This window comes from Mya arenaria, chromosome 4 (assembly GCF_026914265.1).
Source record: "Mya arenaria isolate MELC-2E11 chromosome 4, ASM2691426v1".
Lineage (NCBI taxonomy): Eukaryota > Metazoa > Mollusca > Bivalvia > Myida > Myidae > Mya > Mya arenaria.
The window spans coordinates 31,309,957-31,335,622 of NC_069125.1; the positions used below are offsets into that span (position 1 = coordinate 31,309,957).

Sequence of the window (25,666 nt, forward strand, 5' to 3'; positions counted from 1 at the left end):
TGACCTTGACCTTTGACCGCATGATCAATGGGTATCATCTACTGGTCACGGAAAAACAAGCTTTATGATCCAGCTCCGTCCCATCACTAATTACATGTTTTGGGGAAAATGTTGACCTTGACTTTTTTAGAATGATCTCAAAATCAATTTATAATGGGGTCTTGCACTGGTCAACCTTAGGCTAACCTTTAACGGGTAAAGACACAAACATGGCTTTTAACTGTTAGACCCAAAGCTTGATGTTGGGCTAGTGGTCATATGTGAACATTCAATCCTTTTTACCAATAGATAATATATTGACACAATAAGAGTGCCATGGAGTGCGTACCAATGCCTGTCTGTTTTTTCGTTAGCCAAACAAGACGCATAACTTGACAACTATTAAAGCCAGAATTATGAGCCTTGCTAAACAGGTGCATTTTGTCTCTGACAACATATGTATCACGTTTCTTTTAAAAATCTGTAACATTTAACAGTTTTTGATTTAAGTCACAAGTTCTTGCACAAAGACGACAATAGGCTATGACAATACATCGATTTTCTTCCAAAAAAAGACGAGCTTAATGTAGCTCTCCAACCTTAATCCTGAACTGAACTCTGAAGTAGCAGAAATACGAAATTGAAAATCCTTCAAGCGGTTAAAGGTTTATGGAGCATGGACAAACACTGACGACAACCTGTGAGCTCTGCATTAAACTTGTTATGATAGAACATATGAGCGAGATTAATTTCAATCCTTCAAGTAAAATAGAATTATGGAGCTGAGAAGGCACTAAGACCTTGCTTTTTTTTACCTTCACCATAAATTTAGGTAGCGCTCTGCATATTTTTTTATAATATTTCATTGGTTTAGGATCTAAAACACGCAGAGGATAAACTAGAATTCACGCAGAAGATAAATGGTAGAATTCACGCAGCTGATAAACTAGAAATCATGCAGAGAATAAACTAGAATTTACACAGTGGATATACTATAGAATTAATGCAGAGGACAAACTATCAAATTCGCGCAGAGGATAAACTTTAGAATTCACACAGAGAATAAACTGTAGAATTCACACAGGGGATATACTAGAATTCATGCAGAAGATAAACTACAAAAATCACTCAAACTGTAGTATTAACGCGTCGGATAAACTGCACAAAGTGTACAATACACAGAAAGGATGACATCTACAAGACACACAGAGGATTAACTGTGTTTGTACAAGACACAAAAGTTGTACATAGGAACCAATTATAGTTTAACTATGTTTGAAGGTAATAACAACAGGAATATACACAAGGAAAAAAGAATTACTTCAATTTTATTAATGTGCAATTCATCAAAACAAGAAATCTACAACAAATTCAGAATTGAGGGAAGTAAAGAGCACATGAAGGGAAGAAAGTGAACACGTTCCATCTGAAAGTGAACATGATCTAAAAGGAAGTGAACACATTTTACTATCAGAAGCAATCAAGTTCCATCCGAAAGCAAACATGTTTTCTCTGAAAGTGAACATGTTCTATCTCAAAGTGAACATGTTCTATCTGAACATGTTTACTATCAGAAAGCAAACACATTCTATCTGAAAGTGAACATGCTCTATCTGAACATAAACATGTTCTATCTGAAAGTGAACACCTACTATCAGAAAGCAAACAAGTTCTATCTGAAAGAGAACATGTTCTACCAAAAAGAAAATATATTCTATTAGACAGCAAACATGTTCTTCTATCCGAAAACGTTCTACCATCAGAAAGCAAAGTTCTTTCCGAAAGGGAACATGTTCTATCAAAAATGAATATGTTCTATTAGAAATGAACATGTTCTACTATCAGAAAGCAAACAAGTTCTATCTGCTTATAAATTAAATGTTATTTAGAACATTTTCACTTTCAATCCCTGGACATGCTTACAGCCTAACAAATAGTTTTAAATAAAGTCATTTCATAATTATATAACTCAAGAAATAGTGAGGAAGACACCCACAATTTCACTGTAGATTCTTCTCCTAATAAACGTAATTAATAATGGACTTCTTTCAGAGATTGCACCAAATTCAGCATAAATTATTAACAAATTATTAATATAAAATAAATAGTTTCATGCTACAGCTTAAGGTAAATCTACCAATGTTTAGGATATCTTATTATAAAATGGAAGCAATTCTCGGCTTACCTATTATTTTAACTGGTATTTGTAGACAATTTAATCATTGATTTTAATACATTCATGAACCTTAGATTGTGACTTCAAAAAGTAAAATAAAATATACATTCAATCCAAAAAGCAATTTGATAACATATATTCAGCCATTCTTTTGCTGTTGAACAGTGTTAATTTCTATCATGATCATTCCCTGGCACCATTGATTAAAATTGATGAGATTTGATATATTCTAAAAAGCATACAAATATCCATACAACAATATCTATCTTCAAATTCAAGTTAAATAATAATCACATATCACTCATTTATTTCTCAGATCAAAATTTATTATAGAATCTGTCTGATCAACATACATGTAGAATAATTAACATCTATAGCAAGTTATTCAGCCTTTTATGCACCAAAAATACTTTGTCATGTTTGTTGTACAAACAATTCACAAAAGAGATTTCTCAATTTATGCCAGCATGTTTCAAAAAAAAAGAGTTCAGTATAGTTTGTTTAATTTGACTACCCTAGGAATGACTTAAGACTATGTATTGTACATTAAATACTGTCACAGGAATTTGAAAAATACGCATATGTTGTACATGTACATGTTAATTATGTCTTCTGCCCTTACATACAATAATAATGGATCAGACTTAAATAAAGTCATCACCACTATGTGTCACAACAGTCATGGTTAGACATTTTGAAAATTATGGCCTATCCTAGACTGTGAAGTTATACAGACCTATATCAATATTTTATACAGAATATTGCGGGGGGGTTTAGAGCAGCTTCTACAAAATACTTTTTACTACAGATTCTACACATGTCATAATTCAGCACCACTGAGTTTGTGTAGACATAAATACTCTCAAAATACATTTCAAACACTCTCGGAATACTCTTCAGAGCTCTTCACTGTAGAGGTGAGAAAAGTCTAAATACTCTTCACTGCAGAGGGGAGAAAGGTGTAGGTATAAGGATGCGAGACTGCATGTGACGAATCAACGGCACTGAAATAGAAATATTTGTAATTGTAACACTAAACAAGACTTACCATAGACACAATACTCAAACCAACATGACTCACTATGCTTAGGCTCTTATTCGAAAATAAAATCTTTACCTGTCCAGGCCCACATTCTTTTGCCCCAACATGATCTTTTCTATGTTTACAATTTTTCCCAAAGTTTACTCGATGTTACCCCCCCCCCCCTTTTGTTTTGTGTAAATAGCAAATTTCGAGACTCTCATTTTACTGATCATATTCTAAAAACCGACATTTTGTCGGTCACAATCTGGGGAATTTGTCGATCTGGACCGATTTTGACATTGCTAGACCGATTTACAGGAATGGCCTTATCAATGATTGTATCTTAAATTTGATTTTTAAAATTGTTACATTCCAAGCAGATATAATTTGGAACAAAATGACTGGAAATGTTAGATTAGTGAAACATTTATTTACAAGGTCAAATCTTACATTGATTTCTGATATTTGCTTTGTATTCAACTAGAGTTATTGATTTTAAGCTTTTTTGTAGTACACCTTGTGATAAGATAGTGGATTAGCCCCTGAGAGTGAAAACATTGGTACCAAGATTCATATGTAGACATAAATATTTCGGAAAGCTGAATAAGGTTAGATATTATCTATATTTTTGCATGAATCTGCAAATAACAACACAACTCATGAAACCAAGACTATGACAATACAAGCAGTTTTCTTTACACAGAAATACAATGGAAGAAGACACCAATGCTTGTTTAACAAGGGATGTTTGTCAAACATTATTCCCCCCCTGAGCGCCATGTTGTCAGGATTACTTGGACAATTGAATGAAATATGCATGGACCTCCAAGTCAAATTCAAGGGCCATGGGTGCAGGCAGTGTCAAATTATCACACAGACAACCTTCTGCGTTAAAGGTCACTGTGACCTTGACCCGATTATCTACAGGTCAGGCCCAACCACCTAGTCAAGTTTGAGGGCAATGGGTGCAGGCATTGTCCAGTTATCACTCTAACAACATTTTCCCATTCAAGGTCACTGTGACATTGACCTTTGACCCAATGACTCCTAGAGTCAATAGGGGGTCATCTACTGGTCAGACCCAACCTCCAAGTCAAGATTGAGGGTTATAGGTGCAGGCATTGTCAAATTACCAATCGGACAACCTTTTATCGTTCAAGGGCACTGTGACCTTTGACCCTAAAATCAATAGAGGTCATCTACTGGTCAGGCCCAGCCTCCATGTTAAGTTTGATGACCATAGGCATTGTTGATAAATCACTTGGACAAGCTTTAAAATCATTTTACCATTTAAGGTCACTGTGACCTTGACCTTTGACCTGATGGCCCCTTGGGGTCATCTACTGGTCAGGCCCTATCTTCGTGTGAAGTTTGATGACCATACGTCCAGGAATTGTTGAGTTATAACTCGGACAAGCTTTGGTCTACCGACTGACCGACATGTGTAAAGCAATATACCCCTCTTCTTCGAAGGGGGGCATAATTAATACTAGTGTCCTCTTTGCCTTTTTGAGAGGCCATTAGAAAGTACCCCTATTGGGGTTCAAACCCACAGCCTCTTGGACGAGAGGTGGACACCATATCCACTTGACCACACTCACCCCTGAGTTTCTATGAAGTATTTTAAGTATATTAAGTATTTTCATAGTAAAATATGCATGTTGATTTATGTTTGATGTTCAACAGCGCTCAAGTTATGACCACCATTGAAATTCTTGCATGACAATGACACCACCCCTGCAGGCACCACCAAGGCTCTGAGACTACCTTAACTTTATTTTCTTCCAAAATCATACCCAAAGGCAACTTATATAATGGCAATACATAACTTGGTCACAAATAAGAAGTAATGCTTGTAAGCATGTTACCTGTGTATTGTACAACCTCGTCCCAGCCAGGTTTCTGCCACGCCGATTCTCGCGTCTCCTTGCGCATCTGTAAATCTTCGTAACCTGCAAGAAACAAACACATCCATTTCATTCTATATTTAATGCACCTCTGTTGTTCTTGTTTTTCAGTCAAGAATGGAGTAACTGTAACTCAACAATTATTAAAATCCGAGTTATGGTTCTTTCTGTACATGTGTATATAGTCTCTGGCTACATGTGCATTAAGTTTCACGTGAATCTTTGGAAAAAAAAAAAATCATGGTTAACAATTTTGCAAACCGATGTTGCTGATGACATTAATGATGTAAAGGCTATGACAACACCTTCACTGTTTGCTCATCGAAAAACAGATGATTTTGTATATTTTCTTTTTATTGGTCAGATGATATCAAGTCTGACCAGAGACCTTATGTAAACATGGCCTAGTAAAAGAGAACAGCTATAAAGCAACGCATAGGTAGTCGGAGTCAATTACAAAGAAAGCTATTTTGTAATTACAGCTGACATGTGTGTTTACATTTAAACTGCTCTGCCACTCCTCATTATCTCCTATCATACTCACTCCAGATAAGGTTTGTAATTGTTAAAAATGTGCATTAAAAAATTTAAGAGATTTGCAATGGATTTTGAACCTATTCATATCAAAACAAAAACACATAAGATTCAGTCAAAACGTCCTTCTGAACGATTGGCATGTGTATCAGGGAGTAAGGCATTAATCGATAAAACACTCGAGCATAGCCAATTCAAGACAGCATTTATTTCCCTTTACAATTATATGTCCTTTCCCATTTTAAGATGCGGTCACTGCGTAGGCACCTATCTTAGAAATGAAAACTAAAATGACATAATTTTTTGGAGAACTCGTCATTGAAATGTTTTAAATTGATAAACACTTTTTGCATTTGAATGAATACTCCTACTTGGGGGTTAAATACACTTGCCCAAAACCTAATCTGGAGCCCTGTAATCGTCTCCCGTCATACTTACTCCAGAAGTGATGAACCTGATACAGCTCCCCAACCTGTGAGAACAAGCCAGTCACGGGATTACTCTCCTGTCTATGCTGAAGGCCCCGAGACCTGGTAAAAACAAACAAGAAAATAGATATATCACCAGTTATTTATTTTTTAACTATTTTCACCAGTTGTGCCTTGCAAATTGAGAATAAGTCGACTGGGGGAAAAATACAAAATCAGGCCAAAATAGCTAATATAATGGCAAATATACATGTTTTCACTTCTTTTATGCATACATTATGCTTTGAAAGAGTCAGTCTTGTCAAGATTTTGCTTATTTTTTAAGAAATTCATCACTTTTATATTTAATAATGTAGTCTGCATTTATCAAATTGGGATTTTTTTTATAAATTTTTGCGAAAAATGGACATTGTTTTCGTAGAGGGAAACAGCCTTTTCGCTCAGGGGCAGTCAGTTTCATTTTTTGGGGTAGTCAGTTTCATTTCTTCGGGTAGTCAGTTTCATTTCTATTTCTTCGGCAGTCAGTTTCATTTCTTCAGCAGTCAGTTTCATTTCTTTGGCAGTCAGTTTCATTTCTTCAGTAGTCAGTTTCATTTCTTTGGGCAGTCAGTTTCATTTCTTCGGGCAGTCAGTTTCATTTCTTCGGGCAGTCAGTTTCATTTCTTCGGGCAGTCAGTTTCATTTCTTTGGGCAGTCAGTTTCATTTCTAAGGGCAGTCAGTTTCATTTCTAAGGGCAGTCATTTTCATTTCTAAGGGCAGTCAGTTTCATTTCTTCGGGCAGTTAGTTTCATTTCTTTGGGCAGTCAGTTTCATTTCTTCGAGCGGTCAGTTTTTTTTTACTTCGGGCAGTCAGTTTCATTTCTTTGGCAGTCAGTTTCATTTCTTCAGTAGTCAGTTTCATTTCTTTGGGCAGTCAGTTTCATTTCTTCGGGCAGTCAGTTTCATTTCTTCGGGCAGTCAGTTTCATTTCTTCGGGCAGTCAGTTTCATTTCTTTGGGCAGTCAGTTTCATTTCTAAGGGCAGTCAGTTTCATTTCTAAGGGCAGTCATTTTCATTTCTTCGGGCAGTCAGTTTTATTTCTTCGGGCTGTCAGTTTTTCTTTACTTCGGGCAGTCAGTTTCATTTCTTTGGGCAGTCAGTTTCATTTCCTTGGGCAGTCAGATTCATTTCTTCATGCAGTCAGTTTCATTTCATAGGGCAGTCAGTTTCATTTCTTAGGGCAGTCATTTTCATTTCTTCGGGCAGTCAGTTTTATTTCTTCAGGTTGTCAGTTTTTTTTTACTTCCGGCAGTCTGTTTTATTTCCTAGGGCAGTCTGTTTTATTTCTTCGGACTGTCAGTTTTTTTTTATTTCTGCAGTCAGTTTCATTTCTTCGGCAGTCAGTTTCATTTCTTCAGTAGTCAGTTTCATTTCTTTGGGCAGTCAGTTTCATTTCTTCGGGCAGTTAGTTTCATTTCTTTGGGCAGTCAGTTTCATTTCTTCGAGCGGTCAGTTTTTTTTTTACTTCGGGCAGTCAGTTTCATTTCTTTGGGCAGTCAGTTTCATTTCCTTGGGCAGTCAGATTCATTTCTTCGGGCAGTCAGTTTCATTTCATAGGGCAGTCAGTTTCATTTCTTAGGGCAGTCATTTTCATTTCTTCTGGCAGTCAGTTTTATTTCTTCGGGCTGTCAGTTTTTTTTTACTTCCGGCAGTCTGTTTTATTTCTTAGGGCAGTCTGTTTTATTTCTTCGGACTGTCAGTTTTTTTTTATTTCTGCAGTCAGTTTCATTTCTTCGGCAGTCAGTTTCATTTCTTCAGTAGTCAGTTTCATTTCTTTGGGCAGTCAGTTTCATTTCTTCGGGCAGTTAGTTTCATTTCTTTGGGCAGTCAGTTTCATTTCTTCGAGCGGTCAGTTTTTTTTTTACTTCGGGCAGTCAGTTTCATTTCTTTGGGCAGTCAGTTTCATTTCCTTGGGCAGTCAGATTCATTTCTTCGGGCAGTCAGTTTCATTTCATAGGGCAGTCAGTTTCATTTCTTAGGGCAGTCATTTTCATTTCTTCTGGCAGTCAGTTTTATTTCTTCGGGCTGTCAGTTTTTTTTACTTCGGGCAGTCAGTTTCATTTCTTTGGGCAGTCAGTTTCATTTCTTCGGGCTGTCAGGTTTTTTTTTACTTCGGGCAGTCAGTTTCATTTCCTTGGGCAGTCAGATTCATTTCTTCGGGCAGTCAGTTTCATTTCATAGGGCAGTCAGTTTCATTTCTAAGGGCAGTCATTTTCATTTGTTCGGGCAGTCAGTTTTATTTCTTCGGGCCGTCAGTTTTTTTTTACTTCGGGCAGTCAGTTTCATTTCTTTGGGCAGTCAGTTTCATTTCCTTGGGCAGTCAGATTCATTTCTTCGGGCAGTCAGTTTCATTTCATAGGGCAGTCATTTTCATTTCATAGGGCAGTCAGTTTCATTTCTTTTGGCAGTCAGATTCATTTCTTCGGGCAGTCAGTTTCATTTCATAGGGCAGTCAGTTTCATTTCATAGGGCAGTCATTTTCATTTCTTCGGGCTGTCTGTTTTATTTCTTCGGGCATTCAGGTTTGTATTTTTACTTCGGGCAGTCAGTTTTATTGCTTTAGGCAGTCAGTTTCATACTTTGGGCAGTCAGATTCATTTCTTCGGGCAGTCAGTTTCATTTTATAGGGCAGTCAGTTTCTTTTCTTCAGGCAGTCAGTTTCATTTCTTACGGCAGTCAGTTTTATTTCTTTGGGCTGTCTGTTTTATTTCTTCGGGCAGTCTGTTTTATTTCTTAGGGCAGTCTGTTTTATTTCTTAGGGCAGTCAGTTTCATTTCTTAGGGCAGTCAGTTTCATTTTTTAAAGAGTTTCATGTGTAACCATGAGGTTCTTGCAAGCACAATTTAAAACTACAATATCAGTAACTGGTATATTTTCAACCAAAACAAACTGAACAATCATCTACTGATGCTTTATGGGGTAATGAGCACCACTTCAGTAGTAAGTTCCATGTCATGTATAAAAACAATTTCTCTAACAATGGCAATCGGCCTTTCTTTGATGTTTGAAGTCATTTGATAGACCATAGGTGTTGCCCTTGATTTGAAGTTCACATAGTAATTTAGAGCGGGGATTAAAGCTGCACTCTCATAATATTGACCGATTTAACAACTTTTTCATTTGTTGTCACAGAATCAGCTGATTTTGGCATCAGTGTTTTCAAATCAGTCATATAGGACAACACACAATAGAACAGACCTCAATTGTTTGGAAAAGTCCCGAACCATTCTTAAAGCGTTAGGAGCGCTTTTAGCCATAAAACATCAATTTTCGAGCGTAAATATTAAAAACTGCGATCTAATCTTTTATCAGCAGTCTTATATCGCCGACAGTTTCGCAAAATTTGGCTCATTTAAAACAAAAAATTGAAAAGTTGTCAAAATGGTCAATCTGTTAGAGTGCAGCTTCAAGCCACGAGCATTTAATGCTTCAAAAACTTGTGATGCTAAGTTTATTTGCAAACAGTAGTATATTTTGAAAATCCTACCCTGTTCTACACTTACCAATTATTTGCCCATTCAATCATAGTCCCTGGCTGAAAGGTACAAGAATGTTCCACTGTATGTTTATAAATAACAAATGTTAAAATTCTTAAGAGAACCGTATGTTCTCGACTTTAAGGCGATCAGCTTATAAGACGACCCCCTAACTTTGCCTATGAAATCTGTCACTTTTTGTTTCGACTCGTTTATAAGACGGGGTCAATTTTTAATCAAATCTAAATCTTTTTATTCCTCCAAATGTGTGAAAATGTTCAAGGTCAACAGACAATTATCGACTTTCTCGGTAAATTTGTTGTTTTGCTTGAAGAAAATGGCGGGCAACTGTGAGCTCTCTATTTGGAGGTAGGTTAATAATTAGTACACGGTCACGCGTTTTTAAAGGTTTGAGGACAGGACGTTAAGCATCGGAATTGAAATAATTTTGGTTAACCCAATTAAAATCAAAAGATTGACCGTTATGTTGTGATCAATAAACTGTAATTAACACCATGAAAATAAATGGCTTCAATAACAAAACTGCGAAAAGCCGAGGCAATGCATGAATAGGTGTTTGTTTAGCAATAGACAATGTTGTCCCTTGATTTGCGACGATCATAACGGATTTATATTTGGATTGTCATTTGTCTGCATAATCAAATTGGCAGTTAGGTACCTACATCATATTAAGTTTCCAATTTACTGTTCTGATATATCTGTCAAACTAATTAAACTGAGACACGCGCCATGAGAAAAAATGCAGATCAAACGGTACACTGTGTGACGTCAGAGCACGCGCGGTGAAGAGATTTCGTGTTGTTTACTTAATCGCCCCATTTGCATCAGCAGACCATATACCGGTTAGACGAATACCCTATGTAAAATATTATTGATTTTGACTTGAATCTTTTTTTAATATTTTATTGACTCTCTTATAAGACGGGCCCCCTACTTTTAGGTTAAAAATCGGGACCCAATTTCCCCGTCTAATAGTCGAGAAAATACGGTACATGTATTTCATTCCTTACAATGCCAAATTTCAACAAATAAGTCAAGTTTATTTTAAGATATATATTTAATATATGGTTTAGTGTGATCATAGGCCTCCAGTCCCCAGACACAAGGCTATGATATAGTCCACTAATTTGTGTGTCAGTGCGCAAAAAACATGTTACAGTAAAAGCTATTTCGACAACATTTTTTTTTACCAAAAATCCTTAAAAAGTAAAAAGCAATAATGATAACAATTTCTTACCATTTACAAATTAATAAAAAATACAAAATTTCTTTGAAAATGAGAGCAATCCACAATTGTCCTTTCCGAAAAGTCATTCATCTGCCCCTGAATACACTTCAACTGGGAGATTTAGTCCCCGGAAGCAGAAAAAATATATTTCAAATGCCATGCTTCAATTCTGGCTTGTTTGGGTGAAGCCAATGTATTATGTTCCTTGTATAATTATATGTATTTAGTCAAAAAAGTATGCAAGGAACCTTGGCTTCACCTCAACAAGCCAAAATTGAAGCATGGTGTTTCAAATATAGCTTTTCTACTTCTGTGCTACATCTCCTGGATAAAGTGTATTTCAGGGGCAGATGAATAAGTTATTGGACAGGACAACACACTTACCCTGAGAGTATAGCTTCTCATCTCGTATATATTTGGCCCTTCCTTCTCGATGAGTTCAGGCCAAAATGAGAACCTGAGTAAGATCTGATTACTGCGTGCCCTCAACATCTTGTTACGGGCCTTTCGAAACTCTATGAAGTCCTGGAAAGTATTTGTATGTATAAATTGATTGATTGGTGTTTTTTTCAGGTTTAAAGCAACTGTGCACCAGATGATTAAATTGCAAGAAACAAGAGCTGTCACAGTATGTGACGAATGCCCCCGAATGTGACATTGACCTACGAACAAGGTCAGTACATGAAAAGTTGATCTTGCCTTTACGTGTCAAATACATATGGCAAGTTATTTTAAATTGCCTCTGAACATAAAAAAATACCACCCATTCTTGACAAACTACACTGTTATGTCCTTATATTCAGAATTCCCTTGTGAATAAACACTAAGTGTATCTTTCACCTAAGAGGTAGGGACATGGGTCTTGCACACGACACGTTGTCTTCGTATGTGGAACACATGTAGCAAGTGATTTTAAAATCTGTCCATACAAGGGAAAGTAACAGCCCTGACACGACAACCTATACTCTATGTCCTTATATGCAGCACTCCATTGTGAATAAACACTAAGTGTGACCTTGACCTTTGAGGTAGGGACACGGGTCTTGCACGCGACACGTCGTCTTGGTATGTGGAACACATGTGTCAAGTTTTTTTAAAATCTGTCCATACAAGGGAAAGTTACAGCCCGGACACGACAACCTATACTCTATGTCCTTATATGCAGCACTCCATTGTGAATAAACACTAAGTGTGACCTTGACCTTTGAGGCAGGGACACAGGTCTTGCACATGACACGTCGTCTTGGTATGTGGAACACATGTGGCAAGTTATTTTAAAATCTGTCCATATAAGAGAAAGTTACAGCCCGGACACGACAACCTATACTCTATGTCCTTATATGCAGCACTCCATTGTGAATAAACACTAAGTGTGACCCTGACCTTAGAGGTAGGGACACGGGTCTTGCAGGCGACACGTCGTCTTGGTATGTGAAACACATGTGGCAAGTTATTTTAAAATCTGTCCATACAAGGGAAAGTTACAGCCCGGACACGACAACCTATACTCTATGTCCTTATATGCAGCACTCCATTGTGAATAAACACTAAGTGTGACCTTGACCTTTGAGGTAGGGACACGAGTCTTATACGCCACACGTCGTCTTGGTATGTGGAACACATGTGGCAAGTATTTTTAAAATCTGTCCATACAAGGGAAAGTTACAGAGCCGGCCGGCCGGCCGGACGGACGGACGGTGCGATTTTAATATGCCCACCTTCGGGGGCATAAAAATGAAAATTGTCAAAAACTGACATATCTTGGTATTAATGTGTACAATGCATTGATGCTTACTAACTGAAGTACCACATAGTTTACAATTTATTTAAGTTTAGCAGTTATTTCGTATTTAAAATTTAAAATTAAAAAAGATTACTGGGTATGTCTACCTAGTAAAATTCATTCCTAATGCGTGATTGGCTAGTCGATGCTATCACGTGATATTACCAGGTTAGGTATATAGCTTAAATATACCACTCATTTTGAGTAAGCCTTCGTAGCACAGTGGATACAAAACTGGACTGCAATTTTGGTGACACGGGTTCGAACCCGGTCTCAGGCACAATTTTTTTTTTATATTTTGGTACTTTTTTTACAATTATGATATCAAAGCGTAACACATTCTATTAAATAATTGTCCTGAGATTCATTACAGAAACAAGAGCTGTCACAGTATGTGACGAATGCCCCCGAATGTGACATTAACCTACGAACAAGGTCAGTACATGAAAAGTTTATCTTGCCTTTACGTGTCAAATACATATGGCAAGTTATTTTAAATTGCCTCTGAACATAAAAAGATACCACCCATACTTCACAACCTACACTGTTATGTCCTTATATTCAGAATTCCCTTGTGAATAAACACTTAGTGTATCTTTCACCTTAGAGGTAGGGACATGGGTCTTGCACACGACACGTTGTCTTCGTATGTGGAACACATGTAGCAAGTGATTTTAAAATCTGTCCATACAAGGGAAAGTAACAGCCCTGACACGACAACCTATACTCTATGTCCTTATATGCAGCACTCCATTGTGAATTAACACTAAGTGTGACCTTGACCTTTGAGGTAGGGACACGGGTCTTGCACGCGACACGTCGTCTTGGTATGTGGAACACATGTGTCAAGTTTTTTTTAAATCTGTCCATACAAGGGAAAGTTACAGCCCGGACACGACAACCTATACTCTATGTCCTTATATGCAGCACTCCATTGTGAATAAACACTATGTGTGACCTTGACCTTTGAGGCAGGGACACGGGTCTTGCACACGACACATAGTCTTGGTATGTGGAACACATGTGGCAAGTTATTTTAAAATCTGTCCATACAAGAGAAAGTTACAGCCCGGACACGACAACCTATACTCTATATCCTCATATGCAGCACTCCATTGTGAATAAACACTAAGTGTGACCTTGACCTTTGAGGTAGGGACACGGGTCTTGCACGCAACACGTCGTCTTGGTATGTGGAACACATGTGGCAAGTTATTTTAAAATCTGTCTATACAAGGGAAAGTTACAGCCCGGACACAACAACCTATACTCTTATGTCCTTATATGCAGCACTCCATTGTAAATAAACTCTAAGTGTGACCTTGACCTTTGAGGTAGGGACACGGGTTTTGCAAGCGACACATCGTCTTGGTATGTGGAACACATTTGGCAAGTTATTTTAAAATCTGTCCATACAAGGGAAAGTTACAGCCCGGACACGACAACCTATACTCTATGTCCTTATATGCAGCACTCCATTGTGAATAAACACTAAGTGTGACCTTGACCTTTGAGGTAGGGACACGGGTCTTGCACGTGACACGTCGTCTTGGTATGTGGAACACATGTGGCAAGTTATTTTAAAATCTGTCCATACAAGGGAAAGTTACAGCCCGGACACGACAACCTGTACTCTATGTCCTTATATGCAGCACTCCATTGTGAATAAACACTAAGTGTGACCTTGACCTTTGAGGTAGGGACACGGGTCTTGCACGCGACACGTCGTCTTGGTTAGTGGTACACATGTGGCAAGTTATTTTAAAATCTATCCATACAAGAGAAAGTTACAGCCCGGACACGACAACCTATACTCTATGTCCTTTTATGCAGCCCTCCATTGTGAATAAACACTAAGTGTGACCTTGACCTTTGAGGTAGGGACACGAGTCTTGCACGCCACACGTCGTCTTGGTATATGGAACACATGTGGCAAGTTATTTTAAAATCCGTCCATACAAGGGAAAGTTACAGAGCCGGACCGACGGACGGACGGACGGACAGACGGACGGACGGACGGTGCGATTTTAATATGCCCACCTTCGGGGGCATTAAAAGGTTTTTTTAGTGCCAATCTGTTGTACAGTCCCTTTAATTATCCTAAATAAACACTTCATGCGGCCAAACAAAAATTGTTTAGTTAGATTATCCTTTTCAAAAACAGGCATGGTCGGCAGGCTGTTTATTATTTTATTTTTTTTTAATTATTAGGCTTTATGTAAGACCATTATTGTAGAATGGTGTAAAAGTAATCTTCTGTATAAAGCTTTAAAGGTTTTAAACTACATACTAAAACACAAACTTAACAAGAGGCCCAAAAGGGCCTATGCTCTACTGGCATGGCTTTTGTGGTCATATCAATCCAGAGCATGTATGTATGGGTAAAAGGCAACAGACATATACTTTATGTTTTGTGTTTGAGTTACCTGAAAACGTAGCACGTTCAACATCTGAGCCCAGAAAGTATTGTAAGCAGATTAGTTGCATGAACTATTTTAATATGTGCCAAGTAAAAGTCATCTGACAAAAAAAAAAAATGCTTTCAAAACTGTACTCATAGTAAAAATTTCTGTAGTTTTAAAAATTAAAAAAAGTTGGTCAAAAGGTCAAAGTCAAGGGCAACCTAGGACAACATTGATCAATTTGAACAAACATTCACAATCAATTGTGCTGAGATGGATGCACGAACACACAAAAAGATTTTCAAACCTTTCCAGATTTATGTTTACCAAACCTGTGAACCCTGGGTGTGGCCAGTAATGACACCAGGTGCATAACTTAAACATTCACAACCAATTTTGTTAAGATGAATGCGCAAACTACAGAACTTAAAGCTAAAAAATGGCCTTTGGGCTTTCAACAAGAACAAGGCAGAGTAATTCACAAAATCAACTGCAGAAGCAAAAAGCAAATTGTCTCTCAAAATCCTAGACTTGCAAATTGTCTCCCTTAACTCTAGACTTGAATTTACATGTACATGTAAACTTGGCCATACATGTGATAACGTCCCGGACGTCCGGGATTGTCCCGGAAATCGTATCTCTGTCACGGAGTCACGGAGGGTGCATGTTTGTCCCGGAAAGTCATAAAAAAAAAAACGAAAAAAAAAATCTCGGAATCGGAATCGATTATCCTATTTTACCAATGTAAGTCAGCTATTTTGCCTGTCCGGGACACTGGTCGTAAAACACAGGACATGTTGACACTAATCCGTTAATTGGTACGTGTGTCGTCGAGGTCATCGTCAATCACCCGATAATTGATCTATCGGCCTATTGTTGTGCTTAACGAGTGGGGGAGGGTTCTTGTATACAAATTCATTGTTTTCATATGGATTTGTTTGGTCTTATGAATGATAGCTTTAAATTGATGAATTGATATTTTTCACACATTTTACCGACAAACGAGCATGAAGGTAAGTTCAAAGAAAGTGACAAAATGAGTAAAAAAACAAAATTAAAACACGGAAAACATCCCATATTCCTTTCAAATTTCAAAGTCGATACATCGTTATACTTTAAACAACTTTAAACAACTTACGCGTCCATAAGGAATTTTAGTGTTTTGACATTTTTTTCCGAACTATCGTGTGTATTTTTATGCCGAAATAAAACTGACGATATGGGGTTTACAGGTGGTTATATAGAATGCTTTAATCACGTGACCATGGTAAGTCACGTGATCGCTTTATACAGCCGATTGTTGACAAGTCTCTATCAAAATTATATGCATCTCCAAACGGAAAAAAGCTCATCGACTGGAAAATCTATTTTATCGTCTGGAAAATATTGTGTGTCATAAATTGCAAACGTTTTAAATGTGATGAAAAAATAAATATTTTGTAACGCATGTTCTCAAAAGCGCGGGAAAACAGGTGCCCGTATAGTTGTTTATTTCCTGTTTTGATGAAACCGAAAGTAGACTGCATTACCTCCTGGTTAGCACTTCATTTAAAGCCTGGGAAAATATCTGGTGGTTTTATTTTTTCAAGAAAATGCAGAAAAAAAACAACCATGTCAAGTAAAAAATACGTCTTGGCAGTCAAAATAGGTACATTTTCCCGACGTTAAAAACGACTAAAATAGCCCCAGATATGCTCTAGAATGCACCACAGACGTTCCCCATTTAAAAAAAATTCAGGGGGGGCATGCCCCCGGACCCCCCTAGTGTGCGTTGACATAACGACGAGTGTCCCGGAATCGACCCAAGAAATTATCACATGTATGACTTGGCTAAAAATAGAATTCGCTCATGCAGACCTGGCTAAAAATAGAAAGCATTTCTTTAAAACTTTCATGGCCCATAATCTAGGCATTTATGGGCGGATCTGGCTGGTTTTCGAAAGAAACCGAGCTCTAATGAATATCTAGATACTGTACAAGTTTCATCGAGATACCATCAAAACTAAAGACTGTATCGTGTTCACAAGCAATTGTTTACAGACGCACGAACGCACGACCGCACATACTACGTACACATTACCATCGCATAAGCTCTTCTGGCCTTTGGCCAGTAGAGCTTAAAAATAATAAATATATATTTTTTTTTAAATTACCTACATTTGTATTTCGAAGGTAGGGTGGAGTTACCCGAACCAAATGAAATTTGTTTAGGCCTTATACATAATATTGTAGATTTAATGTTAGAATAAAGTAACAATGCAATTAATAATGTATTATCCTCTCAACATCAGAAAATTTATCCCAATATGCTAAATTCGTAAAAAACAGGCATTTTTAATATAATATACAAGATACTCAATACATTTGTGGACTTAAAACTTACAAAGTAAGTATAGTTGGTAACTTAAATTAAGTTTGGTGAGTAATTACCATAAATTGAAGACTGCTGACAAAAATCAGATAGCAGTTTTTCATATTTATGATCGAACATTATGTCAGCACTCTTATATCACTGGTTTCCAGACATTCATGAAACAATTGGCTCATCTCAAGACAAAAAAATAAAAAAAATGCCAAAATGGTCAATCTGTGAGATTGCAGCTTTAAATACCCTGTTACCAGTAAGTCTTTTTTTCTGCATTGGCCAAAAACAACTCACTGATAAAGACTCAAATAATCTTTAACTTCTAAAACATTCCTGACCTGCTGAAATACATGTAAACAGTAAAATTATAATTTAATCACTGTTCAAGATTCCATGGGGTCGTATACACTAACATCTTAAGTCTGAGTTTGAGACTCAGGCTCAGAAAACTGAATTCAAAAGTGTTTCAAAATATCTTTAAAATAACATTTTATTACAAACGATGTTTGTTTGATTGTTGAAAGAATTATTTGTTACATGTACAGCAATTTTCAGCATCTCTGCTTCTATATTAGCATAATTACAACAAAATTAAGATTTTACGTTTAATGATGATTTTACATTTACGAGTCTGAGTCTCAAACTCAGACTCATGACTTTTGTGAATACAGGCCCAAACTCAGTCTCAAGACATTGTGAATGCGAGCCTAAATTCAGTCTCAAGACATTGTGAATACGGGCCCAAACTCAGTCTCAAGACATCTGTGAATACAGGCCTAAATTCAGTCTCAAGACATTGTGAATACGGGCCCAAACTCAGTCTCAAGACATTGTGAATGCGAGCATAAACTCAGTCTCAAGACATTGTGAATACAGGCCTAAACTCAGTCTCAAGACATTGTGAATACGGGCCTAAACTCAGTCTCAAGACATTGTGAATGCGAGCATAAACTCAGTCTCAAGACATTGTGAATACAGGCCTAAATTCAGTCTCAAGACATTGTGAATACGGGCCTAAACTCAGTCTCAAGACATTGTGAATGCGAGCATAAACTCAGTCTCAAGACATTGTGAATACAGGCCTAAATTCAGACTCAAGACATTGTGAATACAGGCCTAAATTAAGTCTCAAGACATTGTGAATACAGGCCTAAATTCAGTCTCAAGACATTGTGAATGTGAGCATAAACTCAGTCTCAAGACATTGTGAATACAGGCCTAAATTCAGTCTCAAGACATTGTGAATACAGGCCCAAACTCAGTCTCAAGACATCTGTGAATACAGGCCCAAACTCAGTCTCAAGACATCTGTGAATACGGGCCCAAACTCAGTCTCAAGACATTTTTAAATATGGGCCCAAACTCAGACTCAAGACATTGTGAATACTAGCATAAACTCAGTCTCAAGACAATGTGAATACAGGCCCAAACTCAGTCTCAAGACATTGTGAATACGGGCCCAAACTCAGTCTCAAGACATCTGTGAATACGGGCCCAAACTCAGTCTCAAGACATTGTGAATACAGGCCCAAACTCAGTCTCAAGACATCTGTGAATACAGGCCCTAACTCAGTCTCAAGACATTTTTAAATATTGGCCCAAACTCAGTCTCAAGACATTGTGAATACGGGCCCAAACTCAGTCTCAAGACATTGTGAATACGAGCTCAAACTCAGTCTCAAGACATTTGTGAATACAGGCCCAAACTCAGTCTCAAGACATTGTGAATACGGGCCCAAACTCAGTGTCAAGACATTGTGAAAACGGGCCCAAACTCAGTCTCAAGACATTGTGAATACGGGCCTAAACTCAGTCTCAAGACGTTTGTGAATACAGGCCCAAACTCAATCCCAAGACATCTGTGAATACAGGCCCAAACTCAGTCTCAAGACATTGTGAAAACGGGCCCAAACTCAGTCTCAAGACATTGTGAAAACGGGCCCAAACTCAGTCTCAAGACATCTGTGAATACAGGCCTAAACTCAGTCTCAAGACATTGTGAAAATGGGCCCAAACTCAGTGTCAAGACATTGTGAAAACGGGCCTAAACTCAGTCTCAAGACATTGTGAATACGGGCCTAAACTCAGTCTCAAGACATTGTGAATACAGGCCCAAACTCAATCCCAAGACATCTGTGAATACAGGCCCAAACTCAGTCTCAAGACATTGTGAAAACGGGCCCAAACTCAGTCTCAAGACATTGTGAATACGGGCCCAAACTCAGTCTCAAGACATCTGTGAATACGGGCCCAAACTCAGTCTCAAGACATTGTGAATACGAGCTCAAACTCAGTCTCAAGACATTTGTGAATACAGGCCCAAACTCAGTCTCAAGACATTGTGAATACGGGCCCAAACTCAGTGTCAAGACATTGTGAAAACGGGCCCAAACTCAGTCTCAAGACATCTGTGAATACAGGCCCTAACTCAGTCTCAAGACATTTTTAAATATGGGCCCAAACTCAGACTCAAGACTTTTGTGAATACAGGCCCAAACTCAATCCCAAGACATCTGTGAATACGGCCCAAACTCAGTCTCAAGACATTGTGAATACGGGCCCAAACTCAGTGTCAAGACATTGTGAAAACGGGCCCAAACTCAGTCTCAAGACATTGTGAATACGGGCCCAAACTCAGTCTCAAGACGTTTGTGAATACAGGCCCAAACTCAGTCTCAAGACATCTGTGAATACAGGCCCAAACTCAGTCTCAAGACATTGTGAATACAGGCCCAAACTCAGTCTCAAGACATTTGTGAATACAGGCCCAAACTCAGTCTCAAGACATTTGTGAATACAGGCCCAAACTCAGTGTCAAGACATTTGTGAATACAGGCCCAAACTCAGTCTCAAGACGTTTGTGAATACAGGCCCAAACTCAGTCTCAAGACATCTGTGAATACAGGCCCAAACTCAGTCTCAAGACATTGTGAATATGGGCCAAACTCAGTCTCAAGACATTGTGAATACGGGCCAAACTCAGTCTCAAGACATTGTGAATACGGGCCAAAACTCAGTCTCAAGACATTGTGAATGCAGGCCCGAACTCAATCCCAAGACATCTGTGAATACGGGCCCAAACTCAGTCTCAAGACATTGTGAATATGGGCCAAACTCAGTCTCAAGACATTGTGATTACGGGCCAAACTCAGTCTCAAGACGTTGTGAATATGGGCCCATCCTCAGTCTCAAGACGTTGTGAATACGGGCCCAAACTCAGTCTCAAGACGTTTGTGAATATGAGCCAAACTCAGTCTCAAGACATTGTGAATACGGGCCAAACTCAGTCTCAAGACGTTGTGAATACGGGCCCAAACTCAGTCTCAAGACGTTGTGAATACGGGCCCAAACTCAGTCTCAAGACGTTGTGAATACGGGCCCAAACTCAGTCTCAAGACATTGTGAATACGGGCCCAAACTCAGTCTCAAGACGTTGTGAATACGGGCCCAAACTCAGTCTCAAGACGTTTGTGAATACGGGCCCAAACTCAGTCTCAAGACGTTGTGAATACAGGCCTAAACTCAGTCTCAAGACATTGTGAATACAGGCCTAAACTCAGTCTCAAGACATTGTGAATATGAGCCAAACTCAGTCTCAAGACATTGTGAATACGGGCCCAAACTCAGTCTCAAGACATTGTGAATACGGGCCCAAACTCAGTCTCAAGAAGTTGTGAATACAGGCCCAAACTCAGTCTCAAGACGTTTGTAAATACTAGCCCAGTACCCTATCTGTTCTGTAGATGGTTGTAGCCTCATTCAATACTGGATAGCCACCACTGTATTCCCAGATGTGAACTGAAAAGGTACATAACATGTATAACAAAGAGCTCCACAAAACAAACACACTCGTATTTATAATCAAAATAACAAACATAAATTTTGAGAGATAAACCCTTAACTGCTTACTAAATCATGCATTTATGGAAAATATCAATTACTTATAGCAAGATTGTAACCGTGTATTTATTAGCTGAAATGCACAAAAATTAAATGACAGGTGGGTCCTAAAAGCTTTACAGAGATAAACAATCGTATCATAAGGAAGAAATACCATGTTTTCTGCACCTTTCTTTCTTATTAAACATGGTATCCCACTACCCCAGCCATCAAAATTAGACTTTTGGATGACAAGCCCAAATTCCTATACTATTGCTTGGCATCAAATTTTTGAACAAGCCCTGCTATATAAAATTCAGAATTTGAGCAAGCCCGGAAGACATATTACCAGTGCAGGGCTTGCAGGCTTGTGCTGGTATCCTTCATGAGAACCATTGTTTTCGATATTTATTCATCTCTTTCAGCAAATCAAAATAATTGAATACTGCTGATTTGGGAGTAAAAGTGCATCTTTAATTGTGCGTTTTGTCTCTGATGACATTTGTACAAATATTGTTATGTTTAACAAAGTTCTGAACAATCGGTCCTATGTGTACTTACTTGCTTGATCCTGGTCACCTATCTCAACTGTGAAGCTCCCCTTTAATGTCACACCATTTGTTTTACTGTGCATCAATTCTTGATATAAGTGACTGAAAAAAACAACAACAGTGATGTATCCAACTAAAAAATATGACAACAAGCACAAACAATTTTTAAAAGATCTTGCAGGTTTAATGATAAACTAGTTATTAAAATGATAAAACAACCATCAACTTAAAAGGCATTTCACAATAAAAGACATTTTATCATATTTTTAACTTGAAACCATTTTCATATTTTATAGCAGTTTTGAGCTCATCAATCAAGACCTATTCATATGACTGGGCTAGAAACTCTGAAACCATTTTCTGGTTATAAAGACACAGAGAGCGCAAAACTTACAACTCTTTAAGGTACTGTTCCATGTATTCGGGTTTCACTGAGTGGACTGAAATAAAAACAATCAAATTCGTTGAATTGTTATCCCAAGCCAAAATAGGAAAAGAAGATGGCATGTAAATCACATATTGGTGAAATATTCTAACTAGAACATGCCTTAAGGCTGCAGAGTGATGGACTATTATGAAAATTGGATATAAAAAATGAGTTGGTTTCCAACTGGATGAAATAAAAGAATATAGTATATAGTACATAGCAGTTAAATTTGACCAAACGCGGAAGTTATAAAATGCTTACCCCATGGTACCCAGTTTCAAACTGATAAAGGATTTCATCAAGGCAAACATTCTGATTTAAGTTTCATGAAGATTGGACCAGAGAGTTTGCATTAATACAACCTCTAGAGTATTACCAAGGTATTTCTAAGATTAGACCTAGTGACCTATTTACAAACTAAGCCAAGATTTCATTGTAAAAGTATAAATCAAGGGGAAACATTCTGTTCAAGTTAAATGAATAATGGACCAAATACAATGCAGGGTTCTCAATAAGTTTCGGTTGAACCGTCTCAAATAGTAAAGTAACCGACCAGCTTCTACTTATTCTACTGAAAATTCATTTAGTTTTCCAAATTTGAACCGGCCCTATTGCCATTTGAAATGTCCATTTTGGCCGGCAGCCGGTTCTTATTGAGAACACTGACAATGCCTCTAAAATGTCTCAAAGATTTTTTTTACTTTTCGACCCCATGAAACCCAATTTTAGAAGTGGTGGAGACTTGTTCAAGAAACACATTCTGACCCTGTTTAAACATAATCTAACCAATCTCTACAAGGATATGGTTCGGATGATATGGTTTCATACAAAAAAAGTCAAAGATTTCACCAAGTGACCTAGTTTTTGACACCAAATGGCACAGTTTCAAAAAAATCCATGAGTTCATCAAGGAAAATATTCTTATCCCCGATAATGTGTCCTTTTATGTGTTTTTTCAATAGAAAAGATAACCAAATAGTTTCAAACCCAATATCCCCCACCTGAGACCTTCAGTTTGACAGGGAATAATAACAACTGGCCATTGAAAAAACAACATACAGATAATCTTCATCTAATGGCAACACTTACTCAGATGTCTACAAGACATAATGATAATTTCTGTGTCTTTTTTCTTACCAATGAGGAGCTGAAATTCGTCCCCATTTCTATGCTTAAACATATACTTTTTTCCTATACCGGTATGTTGAAATAAAATTACTGATGTTTGTTTAATTACTGATGTTGTTTTGAAAAAAGTAATTGGTGTATGGTTAACAAAAAACAAACTTGAACCAAATTCTTTAATCTTTACTGTTGTTCTTTTTTAAATCAATTCTTGTTCATTTCAGGGGCAAAAATTCCCAATTCTAAAATAAATGACACATTTGTTCCCATCTGAATGGCCAAAGACCCATTCCAAAACAAAACTGGTGAAAACACACACTGAAATTCATAATTAGTGCACTTAATTTATGCTAAGCAGCTTTTTAAAAGAACCAAGCAGTGACAATAATGACATTACATAAGATTTCATACTTATTTACTGAAGCTCGCATTTGCCATAAACGTACAGTCGTCATGTAGGACATAATCATACTTGTGAAAATAAATTTAACATTAGAGAAACCTGAAATAATTTAATTCCCTTAAACAACACACAACTAATGCCTCACAAAACTTCGTACACATGATTTCATAGAGTGTCTCTTTGCTTGCCAACTTTGTGGCATGCGACTCTTTGCTAGGAGCAATGGTGCGCACTTGAAGCAGCTTCTCAAACCATCCCTTCTTGACCGGAATATCATCAGACTCATCTGCCCTCAGCAGCCGAGAACCGGTAACCAGTGTCCTGCTGTAAAATTAGATATTAAAGCTAATTATTTCAGTTTAGAGATATTAATACTACAGAGTTTTATTCATCACTGTTTTTCATTTTTTCGAGTAATTAACATCTTTTAGAATTAAGGGCTACAACTTAAAGTGACACTCTTATTCAAAATCAATACATACACATGAATAACAAACATAAATTTGAGCGATAAACCCTCAACTTCTTACTAAATAATGCATTTATGGAAAATATTAATTACTGATAACTGTGTATTTAATAGCTGAAAACACAAAAATACTCAATACAGCGTTTTTCAGTGATAAAGAAATACCAATTTAAATAAAATGCTTTCAAAAATAGTACACTGAAAGAAAGCCACTGATTAATGACAATCTTTGAAAATTCCTGCAAAATAATCTGGGAAACCTTCCAGAAATATGGCAAAATATGATAGTAGGTCATGAAAAAGATGTGTCTGATCTGACAGAAAATCATGACTTGATAGACCTCATGTCTGACAAAACCCGAATGTTTTGCGGTGTCTAAAACATTAATCACCTTTTTACCTTATAATTCTAAGACTTCTTTGCCTTTTAAAGTTTTTTTTTATTTAAACAAAGAAATCTGAATTCCATGCGCACACTCTCTACATATTAAAATCAAACCAGCTTAATATGGTTGGTTTGAGCTGACGCATACACAATATTACAGGGTTTGACTTGAACAAAAATACAACAGAAAAATTGCCAAAGACTCTTTTTTATGAACAATTAATGAACTCAAATGCATTTATTCATTTTTATTAAGCAAAACAGAGACAGATCTTTTAAGTTTACCTTTGTTCACTTTGAATGTTTTTCTACATTAAAATGAACCATTTTACGTTTTTTAGTAGAGCCTATAAATTTTATTGCATATAAAACATTCTTTTCTGTGGTAAATGAAGTTAAGCATTTGTTATTTTTTCATAACATTATGAGTTTTTGTATTCTTTTAAAATGCTGATGCGGACGACGGAAGTAGACAGTGAGCACATGTATTACCCGCCTAACTCTTATTGGAACAAAAAAATTAGATGAACAAGCCCTAGAGCCCTATAACACTAGTGCTTGGCATAACAACATTCAACAAGCTCTCTTTAATATGAAATCCAAAATTAAGCAAGCCATTCACCACCAATTTACCAGTGCAATCTACAACCACTGAAAATTATAATAAACAAAAGTTTAAAATAATAATAGGTTATCAGCTGTTAGCAGCTGGAACGTTCGTTATGATAGTTTCGAGGAATGACAATATCTATAAACGGTTTTTAAAAGCTTGAATATGAATATTTACACAAATTGATGGTGGAATGCAACCTTGTTTTTCCCCACCCACCGGCTTACCATTGAGTAACTCAAAGGACGGCTAAGGACAAAACCGTTTTTTCTTTATATTACAGCATGACGCACAAATATTGAAAGTGCTATCAGTTAGGTTTATATTGTAAGACATAAACGTACCTAGCATTTCCAAATGAATCAAGCAGACGCGTGTTAAAACGCAATAAACTGCGTACTCCCTGCGAAGTCGGCGAAATGGCAGCCATTTTTATTTTTAAATCTCTAAGCTA

At 37.3% G+C, this 25,666-nt stretch overlaps 1 protein-coding gene across 1 annotated transcript; it reads right to left on the reverse strand.

Moving 5' to 3' along the window:
* Nucleotides 1-1,295: 1,295 nt before the first annotated feature.
* On the reverse strand, nucleotides 1,296-25,657 carry LOC128231383 (protein NipSnap-like). Its single transcript, XM_052944141.1, has 10 exons — nucleotides 25,557-25,657; nucleotides 23,906-24,072; nucleotides 22,188-22,233; nucleotides 21,804-21,895; nucleotides 21,091-21,161; nucleotides 11,198-11,338; nucleotides 9,592-9,623; nucleotides 6,059-6,150; nucleotides 5,048-5,131; nucleotides 1,296-3,159 (listed from the first exon to the last, which is right to left on the reverse strand). Exons 1-10 carry the CDS (start codon nucleotides 25,640-25,642, stop codon nucleotides 3,095-3,097), a joined length of 876 nt encoding a protein of 291 aa, XP_052800101.1. The 5' UTR covers nucleotides 25,643-25,657; the 3' UTR covers nucleotides 1,296-3,094.
* Nucleotides 25,658-25,666: the final 9 nt, after the last annotated feature.